This window comes from Ascidia mentula, chromosome 9, assembly GCF_947561715.1.
Source record: "Ascidia mentula chromosome 9, kaAscMent1.1, whole genome shotgun sequence".
In the NCBI taxonomy this organism is placed as follows: Eukaryota; Metazoa; Chordata; class Ascidiacea; order Phlebobranchia; family Ascidiidae; genus Ascidia; species Ascidia mentula.
The window spans coordinates 9,925,087-9,936,702 of record NC_138574.1 but is presented as its reverse complement, the minus strand read 5'-3'; the positions used below and the strand labels follow the sequence as shown (position 1 = coordinate 9,936,702).

The 11,616-nt window shown below is 36.1% G+C and overlaps 1 protein-coding gene across 2 annotated transcripts; it reads left to right on the top strand.

The window, feature by feature from the left end:
* Positions 1-4: 4 nt before the first annotated feature.
* On the top strand, positions 5-10,393 carry LOC145913206 (uncharacterized). 2 transcript variants are annotated; one of them, XM_083000780.1, is made up of 28 exons: positions 5-166; positions 823-962; positions 1,021-1,124; positions 1,255-1,390; positions 1,454-1,506; positions 1,560-1,725; positions 1,872-1,997; positions 2,257-2,376; positions 2,918-3,117; positions 3,354-3,559; positions 3,686-3,764; positions 4,059-4,287; positions 4,395-4,570; positions 4,741-4,912; positions 5,271-5,397; positions 5,456-5,669; positions 5,728-5,814; positions 5,914-6,094; positions 6,161-6,403; positions 6,502-6,743; positions 6,872-7,061; positions 7,436-7,584; positions 7,758-7,886; positions 8,167-8,338; positions 8,712-8,774; positions 8,836-8,902; positions 9,077-9,215; positions 9,654-10,393. In XM_083000780.1, exons 1-28 carry the CDS (start codon positions 72-74, stop codon positions 9,744-9,746), a joined length of 4,098 nt encoding a protein of 1,365 aa, XP_082856906.1. In that variant the 5' UTR covers positions 5-71; the 3' UTR covers positions 9,747-10,393. The 2 variants fall into 2 exon arrangements, with proteins under 2 accessions (XP_082856906.1, XP_082856908.1); XM_083000782.1 differs by having other exon boundaries at positions 88-166; positions 823-883.
* Positions 10,394-11,616: the final 1,223 nt, after the last annotated feature.

Sequence of the window (11,616 nt, the reverse complement as noted above, 5' to 3'; positions counted from 1 at the left end):
GCAAAATAAACAACCCCGGTTTAATCAAGTAGGGTAAACATCTGTCCATATTTTTAAATAGTTTCGTTCAGATGGCATCCAATTCCAAAGCAAATGTTAAAGGCCTTTCAAAATGTTGGAATGATTTGCTACTAGGTGAAGAATGGATCTTTGAGGAACAAACTGGGTAAGAAAAAATAACTGGACATTCCTTTCCATGATGTACAAAATAGTCTATTCTTTTCTCACTTAGTTTAAGCATTTAATGCTCCAGGCAAAGAATGTTCATACATTTTAAGTTTGCAGCATAAAAGTTACTTGGACTGTTAACCATTCAGCCCTTTTTTTGTTAATTATTTACTGTTAATTTTATCATTGATAGCCGGCACAATGAATTTTCATTTTTTAAATGATTGGGTGGCAGACTGCATCATTCATTTGGTTGTGGTTCCATGTTGATAAAGTTAACATTCTAAACTTTGGGATTACTGATAAACTTACATTTTCTGTATCTAATTTTTGACCAAACATGACCTAATATTAAATTTTCTGCTAATATGTGATTGGGGAATATATAGTAAATGTGATTTAACAATGCTTAATTGCGAAGAAAAATACTTATTTTAAGGTAACCCTGATCTCACTTGCTATAAAGAATTTTTTTATTTTTTATTGCAATCTTTTGACTTTTGTTATAATGCTTGTAACTTTATGTGTGCAAATGCTGAAATGCAAATGTTATACAACTAAATACCAACTCATGACAGATCATGAGTTGAATCTGAAAAAATAAATTTTGAATGCAGTAACTATCATTAATAAAATAAAAAATTATTTTTCAAGATTTAACCTTCTGAATACCCATGGGTGGAAGAAAATCCCAGAAAAAGAAATCCAGACAATTGTAAGGATGGTTTTTAATGATTACATTAGAGTCATAAAAATATCAGATGGATTTCTCATAAACAAACTGTTGACAGAGGGTATACATTCTTTGTCAATTTCTTTGAATTATTTTAATCCTTTGTTTGATTTATACAGAACAAAATTTTATTATGGGCATACTAGAAAAGGTATTTCACAGAAACTGGAATGTTTGTGAAAAGCATGTCCCTCCAAGAAATGAGAAAGGATTTTTTATTAAAGTAAGTTTCATGATAGTTTTTTTTAAAAGGTTACATGACTACCGTTTGTTGGAATTAGCTTTTTTGGGAAGCTTTTTTCCTGTAGATATAGACATTTTGTCGTGTTCAAAATGTTGATTTTCTGTTTAAGGGAGTTGAAGGTCATACCACAGAAGTTATTAAACAGTATTTGAAAGATTTAAATGGAGAATCACAAATCAAGTCAAGTCCAAATGTGACTAAATGTGTTTCTGATGTATGTAGAGTAATGTATGGTCATAATGCCGGCAAGTGGATGTTGTACCTGAAACAGAGCTTATACGCTTTAACATGGTGTTTTTTGTTTGCAGATGCAGTCAAAAGTTTAATTTCACAGAATTGGTTTAATGGAAAACAACTTAAAGTAAGTTTTTTTTTTCTGTCTTTGCCTTTTATTTAAACCCATTGTTGTTTCAGACAAGGAACTTTTGTCAGAGTGACTGCATCAAGTTAACCAACTTGCCATCTGATGTTACTTCCTCTACCATCAGACATGAAGTTGAGCCCATAATCAGATGTGAAGTTACTCATGTTGAAATGAAAAATGATGGGACCGCACTTGTGTACCTCTCAAATTATCGAAGTATTAAGTGTTAGAATTTTTGTTATATTGTAAGTTGTATCTGTTATAAGTTACTCACACTCTTCCTTCATCTTCCTTAAAAAGTGTCAATGTACTAGAAAATAACAAAAGTTTAATATTTGTTTTACATGTTTTGTGTTGAATAGAGACTGAAAGAGCAGTAGGTAAAATTGAACTGCTTGATTTCAAGTTTAAAAGTGTTCTTCATTATGAAGTTCCATTGGATATCTTACCATGCCAGAAAATTAAAGTTCACCAGTCCAAGCTTAAAAGTATGATGCTAAGTTTTAAAACCACTTTTCTTAGTACATCATCTCGCAAAATATTTGACTAACTTTTCGAATTATCAAACTTGGATGATTTGTTGTAACTCTTGCATTTATTTATATTTTTCCATGATCATATGGAATATGGTAGCAGTTTAGTATACTCTTTAATATGTTTTATTTTTACATTGTTTGCCACAACATTATTTTTTACACTATTTTAACAAAGTGAGCAAAGAGAAAGGTAACATCATTATCTATGCAGGTTCAGCTGGAAGCAGTGACCATGATTTGACAGAAATTGATTATGATGATTCACACAAACTTTCCAATCAAGTTGTACAGTTGTCCAGTGAATACAGTAAGCTAAACATTGTACGAAGTGGTAAGTGTGTTTGCTGCTGTGTGCTTTTAGTTAAACATTAATCTTGCCATTGATTGCTTATAATCTCTCTGTTTAGACAGATAAATTCAACTTAGTTGCATGGGATTTGTTCTGTAACTAATGTGCCACCTTGTTTAAGATTTTTCTTAGTATTTTCTAAAACATGTGTTTTTAACTGGCACTGGCAGAACGAATCAGGCCAGCTAAACACTATTCTGTGGTCTGCATCACGTACATTTTGGCCTGCATTATGGCTAAAGAACAACAAACTTATAGTAACTATCTTAAAAGTTGAACACATTGGCCTTGTAATGATATCACAAGAGTACATTTAATGCAGTGTAACAAATAAAAACTAAATGAATATGTTAATTGTATGATGATTTGTAAAGTTACTTGGTCTGTGTAAATCTAAGTGGGTAAATAGTGACAACATCTCTAAAAGAGTTTGATACCCAAGACATAAGGTATCATTTATGTTATTGTGCAACTGTTTACAGTAACTTTTTTGATGCATTGCACACAAGGTATTTTTTGACAGAGCTTCCAAATGATCATTCCTTTGAAATAATGCCATCAGCCTCTTTGGTACTGGATTTTGTAAGGCTGTCACCAGCAGTTTATAAGCAGTTGGTCAGCCTCATTAAAAGTGTCAAAATTGAAATCATTAAAAAGCCAGCATACAGTGCTGGGGGATCTTCCACATTTGATGCTGTAAAATGTACACTCATCAGAAACATGGTAAAAAATTGTGTTTAACACTGCTATCTTAACAATCAGTATAATTTTATTGGCAGAGTTATATTCTTTTAAATCGCCCAAGGTGGAGAGCAATCTAAAGGTTGATTTATTGGTCAAAACTTTCTTTGCTAATTATTTAGACTTTGGTGTGCTTAAATATACATGTTTATTTGAGCATTATTTCACTGCAGTGCATATTTATAGAAACATAGCAATCTGTGCAATTTGTTTAATAGGATCTTCAACACAAAGACTTCAAGGATTTTGAAGTGTTGTGTACAAAAAGAATTAAACAATTTCTGGCTCAGTTTGACAGTAAAACCAATAGTTTTGATTCAGAGGAATTAAGAGCTTTACGATCTGAAATGTGTTGGGACAGAGATGATTGTGATATGATTGAAATGGAAATAACCACCTATGGTTTTGTTCCAGTATACGTAAGGTGTGTATAGTATTGCAATAAATGTACACAAACATTTCTTCTAAAATTGTGTAAACCTGCAATTGGGACTACGGTATGATTTTGTCGTTGATGGTCTTGTTTCTATTTTTTGTTTTGTTTGTTCAGGTGGAATGACATGAAACCAGGCAATGTTACCATCACATGTAATAAGGCATGCATTGACGATGTCTTCGCTACTTTAAAGGTACTTGCTTGATTTAACCGAAACAAGTTAAGTGACCCCATACTACAAAACTTTGAACTGTGATTTAAGATTGGTAGAAGGCAGTCTTCTTAATTTTTGTGTATTGGCATTTAAAGTTTGGTATCTTGCCTCCCTATCACCCCACATCCATATTTTTTTGTAAGAGTGCACTGACATGACGATTTTACAAAAGTATTCCGTGATTATAGAAAGGTTAAGATCCACTGATTTAAGTTGTCCGTGTCATTTGGTCCATTAATAACATCGACAAATGGAAAGTTTGAATTCATACAGAAAGGTTTAGCGCGGCAGTCGAAAGCATCGACGTCCCACTTATTACACCGAGTTCAACAAACAAAATCGTACAAAGAATCGATTGCAATGGAACCACATCTTGCAAAATGGTTTATAAAGTTTGCTCCGAATGATAGCAGCTGTGGCACAATATTTGTAAACATTAAAATGGAGCAAAACAATAGTGGAATCGATTTGGTTGGAAACGACGATGGTGTAGTCACTAGAGGTATAGAAAACTCTGTATTGATGTTAAAGCTTACGTCCTTGCTAGATTTTCCTTAGAATATATGTTATTTAAGCATTAATAACAATATTAAAATTTTATTTTCGTAGCAAAGCACTTTATCACTGAGATGGCTCAACAACTGTGTACAGAAGTTCAACAACTGTCCGAATCCGATCTCCGACATCTGGCGACCGAAAGTGGTAAAAAAATTCTGCGTCAAGTTGAGTCGGTTACTGAATGTTCCATACACCAGAACGACGCAAGCAAAGTAATTTCAGATAAGGTACATTAATAGGATAATGAATTGAATTCAAAATCCTCAAAAAATATAGTACTCTTGTTGCGTTATGTTGAACTGTCTTTTATTACGAACTAATGTTAAACAACATAGACAAACGTTCAGATTGTGACTTGATCCGCATCCAGACAACTTTAACACCCATTTTTAAATAGCAATCACAGTTTGCGATATTGGATGAACATTTGTTATTCAATTATTCTGACGTCACTGTACGCGTGGTGAGGAATGACATCACTGAGCATCGTTGTGACGCAATCGTGAACGCGTCTAACTGTGATCTGAAATTACGGAAGAGAGGAGTTTCTGGAAGTATATTACAGAAAGGTTTGTAAACAGATTTAAAACAATTACAAATTTCATATTTGTTTGTAGTATATTTTTAAAATTCTAATATATTTTTTGCCTTCGCCTCTACTTTCTCTAAGGGATTTTTCGGGTGCTAGTGGAATTCTAAGGCAAAAAACTTGGGATTTTTTTTAGTATGCATCTCTATGTAGTCGAATTCTACTGCAAAAAACTAGGGAGTTAATCTCTAGTATTGTTTTGCCCTTGTTTACAAAAGTTTTTTAAAGCCATTTATATGGATTATTACGCTTTTTTACTAAAAAATTTGTGAGCTACATAAAAATGCAAACTGAAATGTTTTTTGTTTATCCATTTGATTTTATTCGTATCTCGTAAGGTGGTGGATCAATTCAAAGGGAAATGGATAAAATTTATAATGAACAAGTTATTCAACCCGGTATGGCTGTAATGACATCCTCTGGAAACTTACCTTGTAAAAGCATCATTCACGCCGTTGGACCTCAGTAAGCAAAAGTCCACTGTAAAGCAGATAAAAAAATGCAACATTTTTATTTTTTGCAGATGGAACATGACTTCCGACAAAAACGCGGCCTTTATTCTTCATAGCGCTACAACTAAAAGCTTGGAAATTGCTGATAAGCATGATGTGAAGTCGATCGCATTTCCATGCATAAGTTGTGGAGTTAATGGGGGCAAACCGGAAATTTGTGCTCCTGTGATTGTAGGGGCCGTTGCACAGTATTTCAAAGCTAAAACAACTACCAATATCAAGCGGGTAGGTGTCGTCATTTTTTAATTTCGTCCTCAATGCTTAAACCATGCTATTTTTCAAGGTTGATTTAGTGGAAATATCTGACCAACGGATTCTCCAAAGCTTCCTTGATTCTCTTGTTCATTTGTCAAAGTCCGAATTACAAAAGGTGCAGAACCATTTGCACTAAGCAAATCTAAATATGTGTCCAAAGTAGCGTGTTTATAAAGCTGGGGAAAGATCTAAAATATTTTTTTTGTATTTACAGGCACAGCATAATCAGCCCGGGCCAAGCTCGTATGTTGGTGCGGTTCTTAGGCAACCAACAGCAGCACCACAATCTGTTCCAAGTTTTGGAAATGTGAAAGTAATAGTTAAGCAAGGCGACATAACTTCAGAAAACAGCCATGCGATAGTCAATCCATCTGACACTTCTTTTTCATTCGCTGGTAAGGGTTCTAAATGTGGGAAACTGCTTTTTTTTTAAATTCCACTAAGCCAATGTTTCGAATTAGGTCAGGTTGCCAAAGCAATTTTGAAAAAAGGCGGGAAAAGAATCAAAGACGAGTGCTATTCCCTGACTAAGGTTTTGAATGGGAAATTTCGCGTCACTTCCGGTGGCTTTCTCAGCTGTTCCAACATTTTTCACATCGCTGTACCTTCCAATCAGGATCAGTTGCAACAACTTTTGTATGAAGTATTTCAAGAAGCAGATAAACGGAAACTGAGCAGTCTTTCTTTACCAGCAATCGGAACAGGTTATTTCCAGTTTAGACATCACCGCTGTTATTTTATACTAGCCCAAAAGTAGTGCTTTCGTTTTGATTATTGATTCACGCCTCTGCTGTTTATTAAGGTGCTCTTGGTGTAAGTGTCGATGTATCTGCCCCTCTGATTCGGGACGCTATTAAATCTTTCGCTGCAAAAAATCCCAAGTATTTGGTGGAGATTCGCGTGGTCATTTGGCAAAAACACTTGGTCGAAAGTTTTAAAAGAATTTTATTTGGAAACGAATTGCAATGTGAGTTCCAAGGACGTTCCGCATCGGCAACGCCAAGTTTGGTGTACTGTGCGAAGGAACGAAGTATGGTAACAAAGGTGAGTTATGCCGATTTTGGGCGATAAGACACAAGCGTCTAATACTTGGTAACAGTGGATTTTTGGAGACATGTCGCTTATTGGAACTTTAAACTGTTTACACCAAACTGAACCTTAATGTTTTGCAGGCTAAAGTCAAAGTGGAAGAATTTTTACGGGGCCCCTACAGGGATCGCCAGGATGTCGTAGGTAATGTTCGGCATAGAGCTTCGTCGTCTACTGGCGAACAACAAGGAAAAATAGCGTATCAGCAAAATATTGAAGACTCACACAAACCGATGCCCAGTTCAGCGAAAGTGGATATGTTGGCAAAACCGGGTAAAAACAAACTAAAAATGGAAGTCTCGTCGTCCGTTAATGGAAATTAAAGACTTGGTACGACAAGTAATCCCTAAAATCATCTTAATATCTCGCCTGTTACAACTTTAAGAGGGAACGGCTATGATTTTAACAAAGAATTTTTTTTTATGCGCATGTTTAACGACGACCATAACGTTTCATATTATTGCATTTTACGTCAGCCCATGGATGCTTTTGCAGCTTTTTTACCGCTACATTCAATGCTTGTAGCATATACAATTTAAACTAGGATATGGTGATTTGGAATTGCCGTTTTTAGGGGGAAATCCTTATTGGCGCTTTTTGGTAAATTTTTTAAACTGTTTTTAATTTGTAAATGTTATTCTCTGAAGCCGCAAAAGCGCCTGTAAATTGGCGAAAGGACAGGGTGCTTGGTGAAGGTGGATTCGGAAAGGTTTATCTCGCGTACGATGCAGACACAGGACGAAAACTGGCGGTGAAGCAAGTTGAAACACACCCTGGCAGTGTTAATGCATCAAAGGTACAATTATATTTGTGCAATTGCACGCCAATAGTACAGGAATCTAAAAACAAGCACTCTATTTACGAAATGTATGGAAATTGTATGTTCGAAGAATGTGCATTGCATGCTTTCGTAACTCGCCAGCTTGTAATAGAACGCGTAGGTGAAGCTTTCGGCATGTTTTTTTGAAGGATAAAATCAGCGCTCTGCAGACAGAGATAGACCTCCTGAGGACCTTGAACCACGAGCGGATAGTACATTATTACGGCTGTTCGAAAGATTCCAACACACTTTCGATATTTATGGAGTACATGCCAGGGGTAATTATCTCGATAAAACGTTGGTTTGTTTAATCACGCCTTGTTTAATTTGAAAAATGATCACTTTCCAAAATTGTGTCAACATTTTTTTACTTATTTTATTTGCCTGATTTTTAAAATACCCAAATGCCTGTTACTTTTCGTTTTTGTTGTGTTAACTTTTGGTAAAACCAACCTGAAGAGCGTCACGCCCATAATACGTATTATAAACTTATGCAAACACGTTAAATAGTGCGTTTTGTTAAATTTCATTCTTTACCTTTGCAATTTTTTTAACCAGGGCTCGGTGAGGGACGAAATCAATTCGTACGGAGCTATTACGGAAACAGTTTCTTGCAAATACGCCCGACAAATTACAGAGGGACTGATCTACCTGCATGCCAATAACATCGTACATAGGGATATTAAGGCCGCCAACGTTCTTTGTGATATTTGTGGGAATGTCAAACTCGGTAAGATTTCTGAAGAGTTTTATAATGGTTGAATATATTTTTTTGTCGTTAGTTTAGAACGCCTGGTTGAACACTATGACATGTGTCTAATTTTGCAATGGAAATATTACTGCATAGAAACGGATCAACCAATAGTGATCAGTGATCTGCCAGTGTTTTTTTGGTACAGAACGGAGTTGGTTAGTTAGCTAGCTGACAAATCCATCCAGTGAGCAGCTGCACTGATGTCTAAACAACGTGCATTGCCTGACAATCACTATTAGCTAATTTAATAAAAAAAAAACTCCGATCGTGTCTAACAAGGCGTTCAAACAAATGATTCAAACTATCTAAAATATGCAAAACAATAATCAACTTTCACATTTTTGCTCAGGGGATTTTGGAATTGCCAAACGTTCCCACACAACCGTCACCCTCTCTGGTCAAACTAGCATCGGTAAGAATTTTTTGTATGTTTGCTGTCGCGAATATTAAACATCGCGTTGGTATTCAAACAGGAACTCCGTACTGGATGAGCCCGGAGTTGATAAATGGAAGTAGGTCTGGAAGAAAAACAGACGTCTGGTAAGCTTCAGGCCCCAATTAAGGCAACATTGTGCTGTATTTTTTTTCAAATATCGTTAGCTTCGATATATATTCGATTATGTGTACACAATGTGAAGTTAAAACTATGAGTAGCTTCACAATCACGTGACAACTTGTTTACTATCCGGTTCAAACCAGTTTAACTCTATGCAGGAGCCTGGCGTGTACGGTTGTTGAAATGCTAACTACAAGACCACCTTGGAACGAGTTGGAACCAATGACTGCCCTTGTCAAAATTGCCACGCAGCCAACCAAACCCCAACTTCCGCCCACTGCCTCATCTACTGTTAAGGTAAATAACATTGTGGTCACTGATTTACATAACGTTTGCCCAAACTCAAACCACAAATATGTGGGGCAATCTTTGACATGACACAAACGTCACTAACGATGTTGCCAAACTTACATTCAAATAAGGTACAACAGCAACAAATTTAATATCCAGTTGAACAATGAAACATATTTCAAAGCGTTAAAAGTCTTAGTGTGGATCGTCAGCGCTGGGAAGCTTACTAATAGACGCAATTAATTCACAATAATTAAACAAAATCTGTAGTTAATAAAAAACATTCCGCAAAATTATTAAAAAAAATAAAATCGCATGTAATATGGTGTAAACACGACGCAAAATCATCGCGAGCATATCTTTATGCTCAATATACAGGTTCCACCATACATAGCTGGTTTATTTTCCGCTTTGCTACCATTTAGCCTGTTTCTATTTATATAGGATTTCCTGGCCCGTATATTTGTTGAAGAGAGTCGCCGTCCATACGCCGACGATCTCTTGAAACATCCATGGTTTTGTGGAAACAAGTTTTAAGCAAGCTGAGGCTTTTTGTGACGTCTTCAAATTTTTGCATAAAAGGTGGCATGTATACTTCACTTTTAAATAATCGTTTTTTCCTTGACTTGGCGTTGGTTGTTGAAGTTAAAATATGACGTATCGGTCCTATGAACAAGCAGCGCTGCCGAAAATTATATTTGCATTTTATTTGCGTTTGCATTGCGATCAGCTTTAAATTTGTATGCGTTTCAAATCAATAGACCGCGTCGAATGCAGAACCAAAAGTTTTGATGGAATAAGCGGACGTAAACCAATGCATGGAATTCTTTTTATTGTTTGTTTTTAATTAAATTTTAAAAAATGTTGTGAAATCGCCTGTGTTTGGATTTGGTAGGCCCGAATAGCGCTGTAGACCTGTTTTTATGTTTTTTTTCTGAGAGCCATACCAAGTATTTGTATTTCTGTTACAAAAAGGTTTTGCTCGCGTGGAATTCCCACCTTGTTTTCCTTTGTCATATAGAAAGTAACCGGTGATGCATGAAGGTCAAAATGGTTTAGGGTTAAATGAGCAGGTACGCATGTGCTGTGGCCAGGGCGTTTTTCAGTGTGTTTGGTGCATTTTTTACCTTTTCGATCAGCTAGTGATTCGGTCGGTATACTTTCATTTGTTATTTTATGTTAGGCTCGCCTCTTGTTTACAAATTCAATTCAAAACTAGTTGCAAGATGACGCATATTGGGTATTTCTTTGAAAATATGGTTCGGTGGTGGAAAATTTTGTAGATTTCACAATGGAAAGAGTACGTCACAGAGCAAACCAGTGATGGAAAACCTTCAGGCTTTATTTACAGATGAACATTGGTTGACGAACCTGCGTATTTTTGGCCCCTGGGAGCATTTGATCCCCTCCGGTTGCACATTATTTGCGGTGAAAGAACAACAAAAAATTCAATTGGATTTTGCAAAAAAAGGAATCATTCAAGTGTTAGTTCTTTTGTGGTTTATGCAAGGCCCATCTCTCCTCTACACAATAGCACCAAAATTAGTTGCTGAAAAATTGCTTAAGCAACCGCCTAGGGCTGTTTATACGCCACCTTAGGTCACAAGATATGCCAAAAAGCCTTAACAAGTCCTTGCTGTGTACTGTCCCATCCAGGAGCAATAATTTTCTGAGGAATATTAGGTTCCCAAATACGTCACAAGACCCAGCAACGGTCATTGGGAAACAAGCGGGTATTTCATTGGGAAACAAGCGGGTATTTCATTGGGAAACAAGAGGGCATTTCGCCCCTGGTTGGATATTATTTTGGCTAAAAAGCCTGCAAAAATGTAAGGTGGTTTTTAAAAATGAATCACAAAAACCTCATTCAATTTGCAATTCATTGTTGGTCCCTACCCTTTTCTATGCAATAGCGAAAATATTTGTCTCAGGAAAGTTGGTTTGGCAACCCCATGGGGCTGTTTCTGCTATACTATTGGACATAAGATCCTCTTGTAGGCTCATCAGATCCTTTCTGTGTTTTGTCAACGCAGTTGCAATCATTTTTTTCCTTTCAATAGAGAACACAATAAGGGCCATTAGGCCTATGCACAAAACTGACAGGTTGATTTATGTAAACTCATTGCTGGTTTATTAAAAGAATGTCTTTCACGCAAACGTCCAACTGTAGACCACACCTCTATTTCAATGGGAAAATGTTTCGCGGGAAATGCCATTCTCCAACTCTGTCTTATGTGATAGAGGATCAATGAAATAGGTTATGTATGGGTGCCAATGTTTAGGTTGAATGAGCACAGATGCACCGTATGTTGCTAAGGCAATATTGAGCGTACTTTAATTTGGATAGTTTTAGTAGGGTTTTTAGTCAGCTAGTCTGATGGTTGTAGGTGTTGTTGAAACTCTGGCT